At 55.3% G+C, this 18,368-nt stretch overlaps 1 protein-coding gene across 1 annotated transcript; it reads left to right on the top strand.

The window, feature by feature from the left end:
- Positions 1–58: 58 nt before the first annotated feature.
- LOC113432226 (uncharacterized) lies at positions 59–7,337 on the top strand. Its single transcript, XM_087962590.1, is given in 6 exon segments — positions 59–1,820; positions 1,823–1,985; positions 1,988–2,895; positions 5,381–5,463; positions 5,729–6,075; positions 6,078–7,337. Coding segments are annotated over 6 exon segments (4,029 nt in total). The 5' UTR covers positions 59–410; the 3' UTR covers positions 7,196–7,337.
- The last annotated feature ends 11,031 nt before the right edge of the window (positions 7,338–18,368 follow it).

Here is an 18,368-nt window from a genome sequence, read left to right as displayed (position 1 = left end):
AGATCTCCTCCACCCTTCGGAGGCGTCTCTGGAGATAAGGGCCCCCTATCCCTCAGGACAGATTCCCCAGGGAGGGGGGGCGCATTCTCAAGACCTCCTGCTATCCTGGCCAGCAAGGAGTTCCGGGGGCTGCTCAGCAAACAGGTGCGTCCTCTTAAGACCTGTGGGGAGGCCCTGGAGGGGAGGGTGGGCAGCCTGCCTCCCCTTTGCAGGAGGGGCCAAATGCGCCCTTTGGGTCTGGCTGTGGCTGCAGCAGCAGAGCCAGAGGGAGGACGGGGACCAAGAATCTGTCGGAAGGGTTGCATGATTGATTCAAGGGGCCCTAGGAATTAGGACGCTGCATTGCAGAGAGGGGTGGTAGGCGCAGGGGATACTTTGAGAAAGGCTCAGGGCTGTTGCTCTCTTCCAGCATGTGGCTCAGGGCTACCCTCCTCCTCCTCCTCCTCCTCCTCCTCTTCCGGACCGGCCAAGGGAATCAGGGTTGCAGTGGCACCCTGAAGGAGAGCTGCCCCTTTCAAGAGGTCTACACGAGGACCCGAGATATCGCAGAGATCCCCAAGTCAGTAGCTCCCATTATCACGGAAATGTTCTTTGTGGACACCAGCATTGTAGACATTGGACAGGGAGCCTTCGCGAACATGTCTAACCTGGTGAAAATTGTGTTCCTAAACAGCAAGATTAAAAGAGTTGAAGCAGGAGCATTTGAGAACTTGGAGAACTTGGTGGATCTGGAAATCACTGGGGCTGAGTTAGGGGATCTCCCCGTGGGCACCTTCCGGTCCCTGGATCGCTTGCGGAAAGTGAACCTGAGGGACTCCCGGGTGAGAAGGATCGAGAAAGGACTGTTCGAGGGTCTTGGGGATTTGGAAGAGATCTACCTGCATCGGAATGAAATTGCGTCTCTCCCCGGTGGGGTTTTCGATGGGCTCCCTAAACTCTCCTTGTTACATTTGGGGTGGAACCAGATTTCCAACGTCTCACGGGATCTCTTCAAGCACCTGACCCAGTTGAAGACTCTCCGGTTGCAGAATAACCGGGTCGGGAGTCTCGGGGAGGGGACTCTGGACAGCCTGCAGCAGCTGGTGGAGCTCAATCTGGAGAGCAACAGGCTGCAGACTCTCCTGCCCAACTTGCTAAGTCGGCTGGTCAACCTGGAGAAGATTCTTCTGGACAAGAACTCAATTGAGGTTCTCCCCCATGAGACCTTCCTTGGACTGAGAAAAGTGAAGCAGCTGAGAATGGCCTCCAACCACCTGAAAGCCTTCCCGCCCTTGGGGGCCATGCAGCTGCTGGAGGAGCTGGACCTGAGCAGGAATAGGATCTCCTCCCTGGAGAATTTGGCGGGGGCTTCTCTCCCGTCCCTGAAGACCCTCAAGCTCCAGGGAAACCACCTGGAGACCCTCCCCACGGGTCAGTTGGACCACCTGGGAAAGCTCACCTCCCTGTATCTTGGAGACAATCCGTGGAGGTGCGACTGTCACCTTCTCTACCTTCATCAGTGGATGAAGAGGAATGCCAAAAGAATAAAGGATGCCAAGAAGTTGGCCTGCAGAAGCCCAGGAGACCTGGCTGGCAAAGAAGTGGGCTCACTGTCAAGAGACCACCTGGTCTGTTTAACAACCACCCCCACCTTCAAGGCCACCTTCAAGGCCACCTCGTTGCCCACCTCCGCTTCTCCACCTGCCACCCTGGCAAGCAAAAACACCACCGGCACCTCAGCTCAGCCCCCCACGCTACAGAAGGCCACCCCCACCACATCTCAGCCCCCTTCTACGAAAAGCACACAAATTGTGGTTACCAGCAGGTCTACAACCTCCCCACCACGAGCACCCAAACCCCAAATCCCAGCTCTCCCCTCACCCCCCCTCAGAATCCCACCTCAGCCAGGACAAGCCCTGAAGTCACAAGCCATCAAGCCACAACTTCCACAAGTCCTTCAACCACGAACAAAGACACCACAACGGTCTCTGAGATTTCTTCCACAACCCTGAAATAATTTCCACGACTTCTCCAGCCAGAACCAAAGATGCCACAACTGTCACTGAACAGCCTTCCACAACGCTGCAAGCCACAACTTCCACGACTTCCCCAGCCAGAACCAAAGACGCCACAACTGTCACTGAACAGCCTTCCACAACGCTACAAGCCACAACTTCCACGACTTCTCCAGCCACAACCAAAGATGCTACAATTGTCAATGAACTGCCTTCCACAACGCTACAAGCCACAACTTCCACGACTTCTCGAACCACAACTCAAAATGCCACAACTGAAATTTCTTCCATAGGCCACCAGTTCACCTCTTGTACAGATACTCTGACCACAGACGCTGGACCGGGTACCCGAACCAGGGAAACCACTGCGCCCTGGGGCACTCCCACCAAGACACCCCCCACTGCTCTGACTAACATCAGCTCAGCAAGACCCTATGAACCATTTACAGTCCCCAAGAGACCCACCGAAGGCCAGGATCCACCCACTCGCACTCCTGTGACCGCCACGTCACCTGTGTGTAGCTCCAGGCCCTCTGTGCCAGACCCATCCTCCAGGCAAGCGATGACCGTGCCCGGCCCCACAGCCCCCAGGGCGATGCTGGCACAGACGCCCGCTGCAGGCTCAGCCCCGGCACCTCCCTCTGCCCCAGATCTCCCCTTTTGCCCTTCCTCTCCTCTCCCTCCCTTGCCCTGGAGTGTTGGGAGCCCCCTTCCCCTCCCCAACCGGCCTGCCCTCCTGCCACAGCACCAGGCCTGGGGCTTCCTGCTGAGCTCCAACTCCAGGTATTGCCGCGTGTTCCTCCTGCTTCACCTCTCCATGCTCTCTGTGAATCTGTCTTCCAGCTTGGCCCAAGGCCCAGAATGCCCAGAATTGTGTGTGGTTCCCACCCTGAAGCTGTTCTGAAAGGCTGAAATAGAGCAGAATGGAAAACAGAATAAAATAGGACAGAAAATAGAGCAGAATAGAATACTTTATTTGGCCAACTGTTTGGGATAGGAAAGCAGGTGAGTTCTGGGTTGCTTCCTGTAGCTTTTCTGGACACTCATCCTTTGCTCCTCCTCTATTCTGTTTTTTTTTATAACATAAGCACCCAGAGATATTGGGAGTGTATTTGCTATGTAAAGTAAGATAGAAAGAAAGAAAGAAAGAAAGAAAGAAAGAAAGAAAGAAAGAAAGAAAGAAAGAAAGAAAGAAAGAAAGAAAGAAATAGATAGAGAGATAGATGATAGAAAGATAGAAAGATAGAAAGATAGATAGATAGATAGATAAGATATAGATAAGATAGATATAGGTAGGTAGGTAGGAAGGTAGGAAGGTAGAGAGGTAAAACTAATCTCCGAGCAGGCCGGGGGCTCCTTGCAGAGCCTGCCTAGCGCTGGAGAAGCAGCCTGAAACGTCTTCCGGGGGCCACTTTCCCCTCCAGTGCCAAGGAGCGGAACGACGGCAGAGCCCAGGACTTCTTGGGCAGAAACTTGGCCGGGAGAAGCTGCCTCCTGGGGAGGAAAAGGCACGGCCAGCCCAGCCCAAGGAAGGCCGTCGGCCCTGGTTCGAAGCCAGCTCAGGAAGCCGCGGCGGGACAAGTGGCGGAGGGCAGTCGGGGTGAGCGGGACCGGGGAGGAGGGCGTGAAAGGAGGGAGCCCGGCAAATTCCGCTTCACTGCCCCGTCTTCAAGGCGGGAGGCGGACCTGAGCTCGGGCGCTCCCCTTCCAGCCTACCCTTTGGAATTCGGCGCTGCGACCCGCCGCCCGGCGAGCCTTGGCCCCCACGGAAGAGACAGGCACCCTGGACCGGGATGCCTGAGAGGCGGCCGGCACCCTTCAGGGTAGACCTCCCTGCAGTCCCCCCGTCCACCCCCCCGGGGCAGAGGAGGGCCAGGAGGGGGACGGGTTGGGGGACAAACCCCGGCCTGGTGGTCTTCTACTGGACAGCCGGATACGATCTGACAGCGCCCCCTCTGGGCTTGAGAAAGGGGGGGTGGAGGGGCGGCGGCAGAGCGGCAGGCGCGGATCAGGCATCACCGATCCCAAGTGCTGCAAGATCCAAGCCTGGGAGCCCCCAGGAAGCGCCGATCCTGGACCAGCTCCTGCTATGGAGGCAGCCTCGCCCCCGCCAGGCCTCGGTCCTCGGGCTCCTTCCAAAGGCGGATCGCTGGCTTCGGTGCTGGCTGTTGGAGAAGAGCCTGGGGGAGGGTCCTGCGCCCCTTTCGGCACCCCCCCCACAAGGTTGCCTCATTCCTTTTGGGACAGCTCTGAAGACCTTTCTCCCTCCCCCTCCTCCATTTATAGTTCTTTTTGCTTTCTGCAGATTTCACCCATATTTATATGTTGCTAGGATGGTTGGTGTGATGATGTTTGAGGACTTTGATATTGGTGTGCTGGTTGTGTACCTTTTGCAGGGGCTGAGTGAAACCCGGTCCGGTGTTTAATCCAACCCAAGTGCATGTGACGTGTTTTGCCTAAACCAATAAAGCATTATAGTTCTTACCTGTCTCCCCTCCAAAACTCTCTTCCTTCCCCCAAGCTTGCTAAGGGGCACCCAGGGGCTTCCCAAAGGGCGGTGGGTACAGACAGACCTGCCCTCGGCCTCCCTTACACTGACCATTAGGTCCCTTGGGCCTTTCCCATAATCTGGCCCTGGTCACTGACCCCCCCAAGAGCGACTCTCTATAGTTTGGGCCCACGGAGTAGCTGAGGGCCCCCAACTAGGGAACCCCTTAAGGAAGCGGGAGTCCCTGTTCCTGCCCGTCTCTCCTCCAAGAGTTGCGGGGTGCAGGGAAAAGGTGCTTTTCCAAGAGGCAACTGGACTTTCTGGGTATTTTTAAAGCCATCTGGAGCCTTAAGGACTCTCCAGTGGGATGCAAAGGACCAGCTGCCTGCAAGGAGTATCAATCCTCCCCTTCCGAGCTGAAGAAACTCCTTGGATGAGAAGCGAAACGTCTTCAAAGAAACCCCTGAAAGTCCAGGGGCCTCTTGAAAAAAAGCCCCTTGGGGACAAGCAGGACCTGGGGGGCTGAGAACCTCCCTGCACACGAGGAGGGCAGGGACTGTGTTGGGGTGCTGGCCCTGCTTCTGGGGAGATGAGGGCGCCCTTGGCTAGGAGGCCTCGCTCTTCCTTCTGCCCAGCCTGGGCAGCTCCTGCTGGCTCAGGGGGTCCTCTGCCCTGCGGAGAGTGGGTGCCAAGGGAGGGACACTCCCTCTGCCCAGCCCCAAGGTGCCCCTCGGGCGGAAGAGCGCAGAGCCACCAGCCGCGTCCCTGGGGCTGCTCAGCACCTCTCGCAGCTTATCAGGCCCAAGCAGAGAGCCAAAGGTGCCTTGGGTTGCACCCAGATCTCCTCCACCCTTCGGAGGCGTCTCTGGAGATAAGGGCCCCCTATCCCTCAGGACAGATTCCCCAGGGAGGGGGGGCGCATTCTCAAGACCTCCTGCTATCCTGGCCAGCAAGGAGTTCCGGGGGCTGCTCAGCAAACAGGTGCGTCCTCTTAAGACCTGTGGGGAGGCCCTGGAGGGGAGGGTGGGCAGCCTGCCTCCCCTTTGCAGGAGGGGCCAAATGCGCCCTTTGGGTCTGGCTGTGGCTGCAGCAGCAGAGCCAGAGGGAGGACGGGGACCAAGAATCTGTCGGAAGGGTTGCATGATTGATTCAAGGGGCCCTAGGAATTAGGACGCTGCATTGCAGAGAGGGGTGGTAGGCGCAGGGGATACTTTGAGAAAGGCTCAGGGCTGTTGCTCTCTTCCAGCATGTGGCTCAGGGCTACCCTCCTCCTCCTCCTCCTCCTCTTCCGGACCGGCCAAGGGAATCAGGGTTGCAGTGGCACCCTGAAGGAGAGCTGCCCCTTTCAAGAGGTCTACACGAGGACCCGAGATATCGCAGAGATCCCCAAGTCAGTAGCTCCCATTATCACGGAAATGTTCTTTGTGGACACCAGCATTGTAGACATTGGACAGGGAGCCTTCGCGAACATGTCTAACCTGGTGAAAATTGTGTTCCTAAACAGCAAGATTAAAAGAGTTGAAGCAGGAGCATTTGAGAACTTGGAGAACTTGGTGGATCTGGAAATCACTGGGGCTGAGTTAGGGGATCTCCCGTGGGCACCTTCCGGTCCCTGGATCGCTTGCGGAAAGTGAACCTGAGGGACTCCCGGGTGAGAAGGATCGAGAAAGGACTGTTCGAGGGTCTTGGGGATTTGGAAGAGATCTACCTGCATCGGAATGAAATTGCGTCTCTCCCCGGTGGGGTTTTCGATGGGCTCCCTAAACTCTCCTTGTTACATTTGGGGTGGAACCAGATTTCCAACGTCTCACGGGATCTCTTCAAGCACCTGACCCAGTTGAAGACTCTCCGGTTGCAGAATAACCGGGTCGGGAGTCTCGGGGAGGGGACTCTGGACAGCCTGCAGCAGCTGGTGGAGCTCAATCTGGAGAGCAACAGGCTGCAGACTCTCCTGCCCAACTTGCTAAGTCGGCTGGTCAACCTGGAGAAGATTCTTCTGGACAAGAACTCAATTGAGGTTCTCCCCCATGAGACCTTCCTTGGACTGAGAAAAGTGAAGCAGCTGAAAATGGCCTCCAACCACCTGAAAGCCTTCCCGCCCTTGGGGGCCATGCAGCTGCTGGAGGAGCTGGACCTGAGCAGGAATAGGATCTCCTCCCTGGAGAATTTGGCGGGGGCTTCTCTCCCGTCCCTGAAGACCCTCAAGCTCCAGGGAAACCACCTGGAGACCCTCCCCACAGGTCAGTTGGACCACCTGGGAAAGCTCACCTCCCTGTATCTTGGAGACAATCCGTGGAGGTGCGACTGTCACCTTCTCTACCTTCATCAGTGGATGAAGAGGAATGCCAAAAGAATAAAGGATGCCAAGAAGTTGGCCTGCAGAAGCCCAGGAGACCTGGCTGGCAAAGAAGTGGGCTCACTGTCAAGAGACCACCTGGTCTGTTTAACAACCACCCCCACCTTCAAGGCCACCCCATTGCCCACCTCCGCTTCTCCACCTGCCACCCTGGCAAGCAGAAACACCACCGGCACCTCAGCTCAGCCCCCCACGCTGCAGAAGGCCACCCCCACCACATCTCAGCCCCCTCCTACGAAAAGCACACAAATCGCGGTTACCAGCAGGCCTACATCCCCCCCACGAGCACCCAAACCCCAAATCCCAGATCTCCCCTCACCCCCCTCAGAGTCCCACCTCAGCCAGGACAAGCCCTGAAGTCACAAGCCATCAAGCCACAACTTCCGCAAGTCCTTCAACCACAAACAAAGACACCACAACGGTCTCTGAGATTTCTTCCACAACCCCTGAAATAATTTCCACGACTTCTCCATCCAGAACCAAAGACGCCACAATTGTCACTGAACAGCCTTCCACAACGCTACAAGCCACAACTTCCACGACTTCCCCAGCCACAACCAAAGAAGCCACAATTGTCACTGAACAGCCTTCCACAACGCTACAAGCCTCAACTTCCACGACTTCTCCAGCCACAACCAAAGATGCCACAATTGTCACTGAACTGCCTTCCACAACGCTGCAAGCCACAACTTCCACGACTTCTCCAGCCAGAACCAAAGATGCCACAATTGTCACTGAACAGCCTTCCACAACGCTACAAGCCTCAACTTCCACGACTACTCCAGCCAGAACCAAAGACGCCACAACTGTCACTGAACAGCCTTCCACAACGCTACAAGCCACAACTTCCACGACTTCTCCAGCCACAACCAAAGATGCCACAATTGTCAATGAACTGCCTTCCACAACGCTGCAAGCCACAACTTCCACGACTTCTCCAGCCACAACTCAAAATGCCACAACTGAAATTTCTTCCATAGGCCACCAGTTCACCTCTTGTACAGATACTCTGACCACAGACGCTGGACCGGGTACCCGAACCAGGGAAACCACTGCGCCTGCGCCCTGGGGCACTCCCACCAAGACACCCCCCACTGCTCTGACTAACATCAGCTCAGCAAGACCCTATGAGCCATTTACAGTCCCCAAGAGACCCACCGAAGGCCAGGATCCACCCACTCGCACTCCTGTGACCGCCACGTCACCTGTGTGTAGCTCCAGGCCCTCTGTGCCAGACCCATCCTCCAGGCAAGCGATGACCGTGCCCGGCCCCACAGCCCCCAGGGCGATGCTGGCACAGACGCCCGCTGCAGGCTCAGCCCCGGCACCTCCCTCTGCCCCAGATCTCCCCTTTTGCCCTTCCTCTCCTCTCCCTCCCTTGCCCTGGAGTGTTGGGAGCCCCCTTCCCCTCCCCAAGCAGCCTGCCCTCCTGCCACAGCTCCAGGCCTGGGGCTTCCTGCTGAGCTCCAACTCCAGGTATTGCCGCGTGTTCCTCCTGCTTTACCTCTCCATGCTCGCTGTGGGTATCTTCTGTGCAGTCGCCTTGGGGCGCCTGGCATACACGCTCCACAAAGCCACGAAGTCGGTCCAGCTGCCTCCCCGGCTGGTGAGGCTGCTCCACGTCAAGGCCAGGCGAGGGAGGGAGTGAAGGGTGGGGGCGGGAAAGCAGCCCTGCCATCTCCCACCCCTTGCCTCGTAGGACGCCCCCCCCGGGACCCAGGGCAAGGTGCCCTGCGCTGGGCTGCTTCTTGCTAGTACCGCCCCCTCCTGGGCCCCAGATGGGGAAAGGGAGTCTACCCGCTGTAGCCCTACCTGGAACCAGGGGGCCTTTCTTACCCTCCCCACCACCACGTGGTGGGGCTATTCGGATGCACTTGTGGCAGTAAAAGATCTCCCACACCACAGACGGGGATGCTCCCGCCCCACTCCCTATGAACTGCTGAAGTTCCCCCCCCCCCCATCAGGAAACCTCTGCAGCCGGAGGATCAACCCTGAGTGGTGACAGGAGGACGAACCGGCCAGGCGTTGGGGGTCCAGGGAAGCAGGCTGCTTCTATTCTCCGGCCAGCACAAGGGTGGGCTTATCTAAAACAGTCCAAGCCCAGGCTGCCCTTCCACCCGGTCGGCCTGTTCCTTTGCAAGGCAGTCCAGGAGGCGAGAGGTAGAGAAGCTCCTCCGGTCGTCCCCCTTTTGGATCAGGGCTCTCGGCAAGCGCCAGAACCGTGGGGAGGAGGGCCCAGGGCACACTGCACGCATGCTGATCAAAAGGGTGCCATATCTTCAAAATGAGTTGGTTGCTTAGAGAGGCCGCAGCCCACCGACTGTGGGGATGGGATTGACGAGCACTCAATGCTTGGCTTGGTCCAAAATACCCCGGCCTAATTATTGGCCAGCCCAAACATGGGATGCCTGCACCCTGAGCCCCCACTGGGGTCCCAGGGAGGGCAGTTCCAGCGTTGGGGGTCACCTGGGTGGGTTGAGATGCACTACCTTCAAGGCTATCCTCTCCTTTGGATGGTGCGATTTTACGCTTTCTCTATGTTGCTTTTTTGGTTTCCTGCATTTTATTGCTGGAAACCACTGAAAGTGTTGGGAGTGCAGAAACTTTGATAAATAAACAAGCAAGCGCCTGGAATTAATCCCACCTGGGTGTTTTCTGCTGCTCTTTGGTGTCAGGCAACCAAGGGGACAATCCTTAATCGGCTTACAGAGTGAATCTGTCTTCCAGCTTGGCCCAAGGCCCAGAATGCCCAGAATTGTGTGTGGTTCCCACCCTGAAGCTGTTCTGAAAGGCTGAAATAGAGCAGAATGGAAAACAGAATAAAATAGGACAGAAAATAGAGCAGAATAGAATACTTTATTTGGCCAACTGTTTGGGATAGGAAAGCAGGTGAGTTCTGGGTTGCTTCCTGTAGCTTTTCTGGACACTCATCCTTTGCTCCTCCTCTATTCTGTTTTTTTTTATAACATAAGCACCCAGAGATATTGGGAGTGTATTTGCTATGTAAAGTAAGATAGAAAGAAAGAAAGAAAGAAAGAAAGAAAGAAAGAAAGAAAGAAAGAAAGAAAGAAAGAAAGAAAGAAAGAAAGAAAGAAAGAAAGAAAGAAAGAAAGAAATAGATAGAGAGATAGATGATAGAAAGATAGAAAGATAGAAAGATAGATAGATAGATAGATAAGATATAGATAAGATAGATATAGGTAGGTAGGTAGGAAGGTAGGAAGGTAGAGAGGTAAAACTAATCTCCGAGCAGGCCGGGGGGGGGGGCTCCCTTTGCAGAGCCTGCCTAGCGCTGGAGAAGCAGCCTGAAACGTCTTCCGGGGGCCACTTTCCCCTCCAGTGCCAAGGAGCGGAACGACGGCAGAGCCCAGGACTTCTTGGGCAGAAACTTGGCCGGGAGAAGCTGCCTCCTGGGGAGGAAAAGGCACGGCCAGCCCAGCCCAAGGAAGGCCGTCGGCCCTGGTTCGAAGCCAGCTCAGGAAGCCGCGGCGGGACAAGTGGCGGAGGGCAGTCGGGGTGAGCGGGACCGGGGAGGAGGGCGTGAAAGGAGGGAGCCCGGCAAATTCCGCTTCACTGCCCCGTCTTCAAGGCGGGAGGCGGACCTGAGCTCGGGCGCTCCCCTTCCAGCCTCCCCTTTGGAATTCGGCGCTGCGACCCGCCGCCCGGCGAGCCTTGGCCCCCACGGAAGAGACAGGCACCCTGGACCGGGATGCCTGAGAGGCGGCCGGCACCCTTCAGGGTAGACCTCCCTGCAGTCCCCCCGTCCCCCCCCGGGGCAGAGGAGGGCCAGGAGGGGGACGGGTTGGGGGACAAACCCCGGCCTGGTGGTCTTCTACTGGACAGCCGGATACGATCTGACAGCGCCCCCTCTGGGCTTGAGAAAGGGGGGGTGGAGGGGCGGTGGCAGAGCGGCAGGCGCGGATCAGGCATCACCGATCCCAAGTGCTGCAAGATCCAAGCCTGGGAGCCCCCAGGAAGCGCCGATCCTGGACCAGCTCCTGCTACAGAGGCAGCCTCGCCCCCGCCAGGCCCCGGTCCTCGGGCTCCTTCCAAAGGCGGATCGCTGGCTTCGGTGCTGGCTGTTGGAGAAGAGCCTGGGGGAGGGTCCTGCGCCCCTTTCGGCACCCCCCACAAGGTTGCCTCATTCCTTTGGGACAGCTCTGAAGACCTTTCCCCCTCCCCTCCTCCATTTATAGTTCTTTTTGCTTTCTGCAGATTTCACCCATATTTATATGTTGCTAGGATGGTTGGTGTGATGATGTTTGAGGACTTTGATATTGGTGTGCTGGTTGTGTACCTTTTGCAGGGGCTGAGTGAAAACCGGTCCGGTGTTTAATCCAACCCAAGTGCATGTGACGTGTTTTGCCTAAACCAATAAAGCATTATAGTTCTTACCTGTCTCCCCCTCCAAAACTCTCTTCCTTCCCCCAAGCTTGCTAAGGGGCACCCAGGGGCTTCCCAAAGGGCGGTGGGTACAGACAGACCTGCCCTCGGCCTCCCTTACACTGACCATTAGGTCCCTTGGGCCTTTCCCATAATCTGGCCCTGGTCACTGACCCCCCCCCCCCCCAAGAGCGACTCTCTATAGTTTGGGCCCACGGAGTAGCTGAGGTGCCATGGAGACAGGCGAGCCTTGGGCGCGCAGCGCCTCCTTGTGGCTGCTCCCCGAAGCGTCGGGCCCGGGCTCGCTCGCTCCTCCGCCAGCTGCGGCGGCCTCGCTCCAGGCGGCGTCGGGGCGGAGACCCTCCCGCCCTTCAAATGGAGCCCTCGCCTGCCCCGAAGAGCTGGGGGGGCGGGGGTAGCTGCCGCTCTTTCTCCGGACTGGCCTGACCGGGGAGGTCGAAGGGCCGCCGCCAACCGTGGAGCGCCTGAGAGGGAAGCCGAAGCCGCGGAGGGCGCCCGTCGCTTCTTCAGCCAACCAAGCGGCGGGTGTCTGTAGGTGTGGGCCCGGAGGTTGCCGCGCCTTGCCCGGGTCCTTCTCGCTCGGGGCCACCTTGGCGTTTGCGGCCTTCAGCTCGCCGGTCCCGTCGCTGCTCCTCTTGCAAGCAGCCGGCAGGTGGCGCCAGAGTCCAGCTCTGATGGCCGCTGGAGGGCGCGCCTGGGGCCCAGGGCGGGGCTGTCAGGCGGTTTTCCCGCGAGACCAGGGATGGCCGCTCCCACCGCCGGGCTGCGCTCGGGGCGGGGGGGCCTCTTTCTTGCCCGGAGATCCGCTGCTTTGGAGGTGCCTGGAGAACGTGCCTTGCTTCGCCCAATTCAGGGCCAGACTTTGAGTCTTGTTCTTGCTTGTCCTTCGGCATGTTGTGGAAACGCGAGAAAAAGGGTCTCCGCGTTTTCCAAGAGCCATTCCGGCCTTTAGAAGGAACCCGGTGGAGGCCTCGGCATTTCCTGGCTTTCCCCCCCTGCCTGTGCACCGCACACACCCGCCCCGTCCCTTCTCCTGCGTCTTTCGGCCTCTCATTGGCCAAGCAGGGAGACCTTCCCGGGTTGCTTCCTCCGCCCTGGGAGAGCGCGCGCGCGCGCGTAATGAGGCAGGCCGGATGCTCCTGGCTGCAGAGATGGGCGGCGCTGGGGGCTCCAGGGGGGCTGGCTGGCCTACCTCGCAGGGCAGAGCTGCAGCTGGCGTCTTGCCCTTGCCCAGGACCTTCCCAGAGAGGCTCAAATCCTCGGCATGGACGGAGGGGGAGGAATTAGCTCACCATCCACAAGGCTGTCTCCTGGGGGTGGGGAAGAGGGTTGCCACTGAGACAGCCAGGAAATCCTCTTTGATGGTTCAGCTCCTGCCGGTTAAGATGTTCTCCTTTTAAGTGGGGGCTTTTTCCCCTTAATAGGGTGCCACAAGGTTCCCTCTCAGGCCCAGGACTCTTCCTATATCTTCATTAATGACTTAGATGAGGGAATAGAAGGGGAACTTACCAAATTTGCAGATGATACTAAACTGGCAGGAATAGCTAACACCCAAGAAGATAGGCTCAAGATCCAGAGGGATCTTGACAGACTAGAACCCTGGGTTGTATCTAACAAAATGAAATTCAATATGGAGAAAAGTAAAGTCCTGCACATAGGCAAGAAAAACCAAAAGTACACATATAGACTGGGAGAAACCAGGCTCGATAGCAGGAACTGTGAGGGGGATCTTGGAATCTGAGTGGACAATCAGCTAAATAGGAGCCAGCCGTGTGCAGCAGCAGCCAAAAAAGCCAATGCAATCCTAAGTTGTATTAACAGAGGGATACAATCAAGATCAAGGGAGGGACTAATACCACTCTATAAAGCCTTAGTAAGACCACACCTAGAGTACTGCATCCAGTTTGGATCACCACATTATAAAAAAGATGTTGAGACTCTAGAAAAAGCACAGAGAAGAGCAACCAGGATGATTGGGGACTGGAGGCTAAAACATACAACAAACGGTTGCAGGAACTGGGCATCATGGCTAGTCTGGTGAAGAGAAGGACCAGGGGAGACATGATAGCGGTCTTCTAATATTTGAGAGCTGCCACAGGGAGGAAGGGGTCAATATTTTCTAAAGCGCCTGTAGGCCAGACAAGGAATAATGGATGGAAACTAAACAAGGAGAGATTCAACCTGGAAATAAGGAGAAATTTTCTGACAGGGAGAACAATCAACCCATGGAACAGAAGTTGCCCTCGGAAGTTGTGGGAGCGCCATCACTTGAGACTTTCAAGAAGAGATTGGACTACCATTTGTCAGAAATGATGTAGGGTCTCCCGCTTGGGTGAGGGGTTGGACTAGATGACCTACAAGGTCCCTTCCAACACTGATTATCTGTTATGGAAACCACGGTTTAAGAGCTATTTTTTCCCATGGGTAAAAGTCCTTAAAAGAAGCCATTTCTGAATTTTACCTGAAATATATAGTAAAGATTTGAAATACTTGATCGTAAATGTATTAACAGCGGCTAGGATTGTATTTGCTAAAAACTGGAAAAATGAGAAAATACCACCACAGGAGGAAATTATTAAGAAAATATTGGAATGTGCTGAAATGAGCAGATTGACATTTGAAATTAGAGAACAGGATGATAAACAATTTTATAAAGTTTGGGATCTATTCTATCAATGGTTGGACAATAAAGTATAGTAACAAAATATGTAGACTTGTAGAAAATACTAAATATATAAAGATGTACTCTTTTTTAATTATATCTACAAAATGATTTTAGATAGATTTGGGATGATAATATGAATTGTCACAAAACAAATTAAGTAAAATATGATTATTTTCTAAAGCATGAATGAATAAAAGTATAGTCAAATGATTGATTAATAATGATACCAATGTATTTAATATTGGATTGAAAATATGAGATCATATACAATGTAATTGTAATTGAAGACTACGAAATGGAAGCACAAAACAATTTGTAAACCAACCGGCACACTGGATGTACATATATGGAAGATGGCCTGATGTTTTTATGTTTTGTTTGTTTATGTTTGTTTTAAAAACCAATAAAAATTTAATAAAAAGAAGAAGCCATTTCTGGGTGACCGACGGGTGGCGAGGGGGCTCTGGGAAGTCATGGGTGGTCTTCCAGAACTTAGTCTGGGGTTAGGGTTAGAACCATCTCCCCCCTTAAGATTGGCTTGTCCAAAGCCCTTTTCTGTAGGAAAGAAAGTTGCTCTGCGTGACCCTATTGCCCTGGCCGGGGCTTGGCGCTGCTCGGGGGCTTAAGCAGGCCGGGTCGAGCCCAGCCATGGAGGCATCAGATCTGCCATTCCTGGCTAAGGGTGAGAAGCCCTGGGGCCGGGGGGGCAGTTGGCCAGGGTGGAGCTGCAGGGAAACAGGCTGTGAATCCTCTTGGCCTGGGCGATGGGGCTTTCAGAGTGGCTCGGGGGGGATTGCAAGAGAGAAATGGGGCAGGAGAGCTTGGGGTGATCCCCAGCTGGTGAATGGGCCCTGGGTCCCAAAGCGCCAGGCTCTTGTGGGACTATAATGGGAGCCTGGGGCATTAGGCGGTCAGTGTGGGTGGGGGGTGGCGATCAGGCTCATGGTGGACCTGGGTGGCTGCTTGACTTCCAAGGATGCCCTTTTGTGGTGAGGGGCCTCCCACAGTCCTGGGATGTGGGGCATTCAGGCTTCCTTCTCTGGCTTCCCCTGGAGCCCAGCCTCGGATTCCCCCACCCCCACCCCTTTGGAACGGAGGGTCCCGTGCCCGGCAATTCAAGACAATGCCACGAATCGCAGCGGAGCAGAGGGCAGCGCCTCGGGCTGCAGCCGGGTTGGGATTTCCGTTTGCTCCCGGAGGCTCCCCTGCCTTCCAGCTGAGAGCCGCAGCGGATTTAAGGGGCTTCGGTTCCAGCTAGCCTGTCTAAGACCCTCCAGAAGATGCGCTTCAAGCAAGGGCAAAGCACACCCGCCCACCCAACCTAACCAGGTTTATTGCTTCCATGTTTAAGCAGCTTTCAGGGATCTTCCGTAGCAACAGACAGAAACTATTGCTGTAAATAACAGCAAATAACATTTCAGAGCAAAATGTTCCCCGGCTGACAAATATGGAAAAACCAGGCTGAAACCTGGAGACGGCCCTCCTTGGAGGCTGCGTTGTTTACCGCGTCGATGTTTTTGCCGCTTGGAATTTGTCCAGAGCCTCCAGTCTCCGAGCAGGGCTGGTTGTGGGGGCCATGGGGGGGAGGTCAGAGGGCAAGCAGGGACATCAGTTTGCAAGCTCCGTAGGAAAGGTTAAGGGCCGCGAGCGCAGAGCTGTAATTGAGTCCTTCCATTGGAGGCATCCGGATCAGCAGGGAGGCCGCTCGTCTCCGGAGGAAAATGCCCAGACAAATTCCAAGCAGCAGGACGGACGGACGGGCGGGCGGGCGGGCGGGGGGTCTCCCCTGCGTGGGGGCTGAATGGTACCTGCCGCCGCCCTGCAGCCCCGGAGTCCCTCCTGCCAGGAAAGAGGCCCGTCTCGGCTGCAGCAGATCCCGGGGCTGGCTGCACAGGCAGAGAGCCTCCCGCCTCCCCCTGAATGGCGAGTGCCCCCAGCATGGACTCCGTGGCCTGTGCGCGAGAGCCGGGACTCCCCTCTTTCAGACAGGGCAGGAGACCCCCTGCAGCCGCCCCCCCCCCAGAGCTTGCTGGCTCTTCTGGGAGGCTGGCTTGGAGCGCCTGCCTGCCTGCCTCAGCGACATCTGGCTTAGCCTGAGGCGCAGACCTGGCCGCCGACGGACACGATTCCAGCTTTCATCTTGGTGTTGCGTGTGGACTCCGTCCAGGAGGCCCCCTTGGAGCTGTCCAGGGTCCTGCTCTCCCCCCCGGTCTTCTCCTGGGGCTCTGCCTCTGCTTGGCCTCCCTGCCCTCCCGTAGGGCAAGGAGGCGCCCAGTATTGGCCCAGAGCCTCCGGGCCTTGGAGAAGGGGCTGCAGAGGCAACGCCCACCAGGAGATGGCCAAGACCCCGGGAGGCGGGTTTTCTCGGACTCTCTCCCTAAATGGGGGGAGGGGGCTGGATGACACGTGGCCCCGACTAAAAGCCCCCCCCCCTCCCGGCCGTGGGGAGGCCCTTCCTCCAGGCAACACCAAGCCAGGTTGTCTTTCCCGCTGGAATACAGTCTGGGAGGGAGTTTTGGACAAGGATGCCTGGACCTTTAAGGAGAAGGTTGTACTGGAAAGAGCCTCCAAAACAACAAAAGGGGAATGAATGCTTTTTCACTCTGAAAGGGGAGGGGAGGGGAGGGGAGGGGAGGGGGGGGAAAGCTGCTCTTTGTTTCTCCCCCCCCCATTTCTGACAGAAAGAAAACCTGCTGAGATCAGGGGGACTCTGGTCCTCTCCTCTCTTCTGAAGTGTGGACCAGAGCAAAATGGTGACACAGGGGAGCAAAATGGATTTTTAAAAAGAATGGGAAGGATTGTTGAGGAAGAGGGCAGCCAGGGAGGAGCTGAATGACTTGCTGGGCGGATGGTGGGGAAGCCCGTGTTTTTCTCCCTCCCATGGAGCGCTGAAGCCCTTGGATGATGACTCCTCCTCAGCAGCTCCTCTCCCCTCCCTCAGACCCCTTCCAAGCCTCCCCTCCCCCCCTCCCAGCTGCAAGAATACCATTGGCTGAGACGGGGAGGAGGAGGAAGATTCTGAAGATTTCCTTGCAGGAAAGCTAAGAGGGACGTGCAATTAATCAACCAATGAAGGATCTGGCTGGGGACCTGCCCGGACTTTGCTTCTCTCCTGGGTGCCTTAAATGGATTCCCAGCCTGTGCAGGGTGAAAGACCCTTTCCCACCCCCACCCCCACCTCTGGTTGCTATTAGAGGCTTGCGGGATTCACGCAAAGGAACAAGCAGGTCAGGAGAACTGAGCAAAGGTGCCTCTACATCAGGAGCCTCCGACCTTGGCAACTTTAAGACGTGTGGACTTCAACTCCCAGAATTCCCCAGCCACCACATGGAATTCTGGGAGTTGAAATCCACAAGCTTTAAAGTTGCCAAGGTTGGAGACCCCTGCTGTAGATGAAGGTTGTCTGCCCCCTAGAAAGTGACCTTCTCAGGGTTGGAGACGGAAGCGCCCTCCTTGAAGCGAAAGCTGAAGATGTGAGACAGGGGCCAAAAGGAGGATGTCTGGGGGAGGGGGATTCAGCTTCCCCCCCTGGATCTGGGGGATCTTGGCATCTTCCATTGAGGACTGCATGAGCCAGAAAGAGGGCTGTGAAAATATCTCCAGACCCCTCACATCCTGGACATAAACGGTTACCAACTCTCAAAACGACGCTGTAGAGCATTGCACACCAGAACAACTAGACACAAGGGGAGTTTCCCCCAAAATGCCACCACTCTGCTAAATAACTAACTCTCACAACACTGTCTAGAAAGGCTCTATTACCATCATTATTCTCATCTTCCGTATTCCCTAACTCATTATCTTCTCATGACTATAACTGTGTTGCTTGTATCTTACAATTTATATTATTTACTTAGAATCCTAGTATGATTTATGTTTGTTAAGCCTGGATTCCCCAACGGGTGTTAAGGAAAACAAACTAAACAGAATGTACAGCGAAGTCAGATAGGAAGACAGGTAAATGTGTGATATAAGTTTTTTAGTTAACACGCAGTAAAAATACAGATACGCTTGTGCTATCAAAAATATACTTTATTCCATTTAAGAATTATAGCATAGTCAAATAAACGGTCCATTAGTCATATATCAAAGTCCGTGTTGAATAGCCAATGTCAGTTCACTTACAATAAATCTGTCCAATCTTTATTTTCTCTCCGTTGAGAAAATAAACACTCCTCCTTCGGCAAGAACGCAGTCATCAATCCATTCAGTAATTAGGGATCAGTAGGCCAGAGAGAGCGAGCTGCAATGGCCTCGCTTCTTATATAGTGCTTTTACAACCACACCCTTAATTACATTCTTGCTGTTAAAGTTACACACACTTTAACTAACAAACCATGATACCATATTTATTATTTTTACCCAAACCAGTTAGGGTAAACAATGTTATCCCTAACAATGTTGATTGCTTATTTTGTATCCATGACAATCACTAAGTGTTGTATCTAAAGTTTTAAGATG

The sequence above is a fragment of the Notechis scutatus genome, chromosome 4, assembly GCF_049901735.1.
Source record: "Notechis scutatus isolate UNSWTSFEM ecotype Mainland chromosome 4, rNotScu1.2, whole genome shotgun sequence".
Taxonomy (NCBI): domain Eukaryota; kingdom Metazoa; phylum Chordata; class Lepidosauria; order Squamata; family Elapidae; genus Notechis; species Notechis scutatus.
Note: the sequence above shows the minus strand (reverse complement) of the source record. Positions and strands in the feature narration are given on the sequence as shown.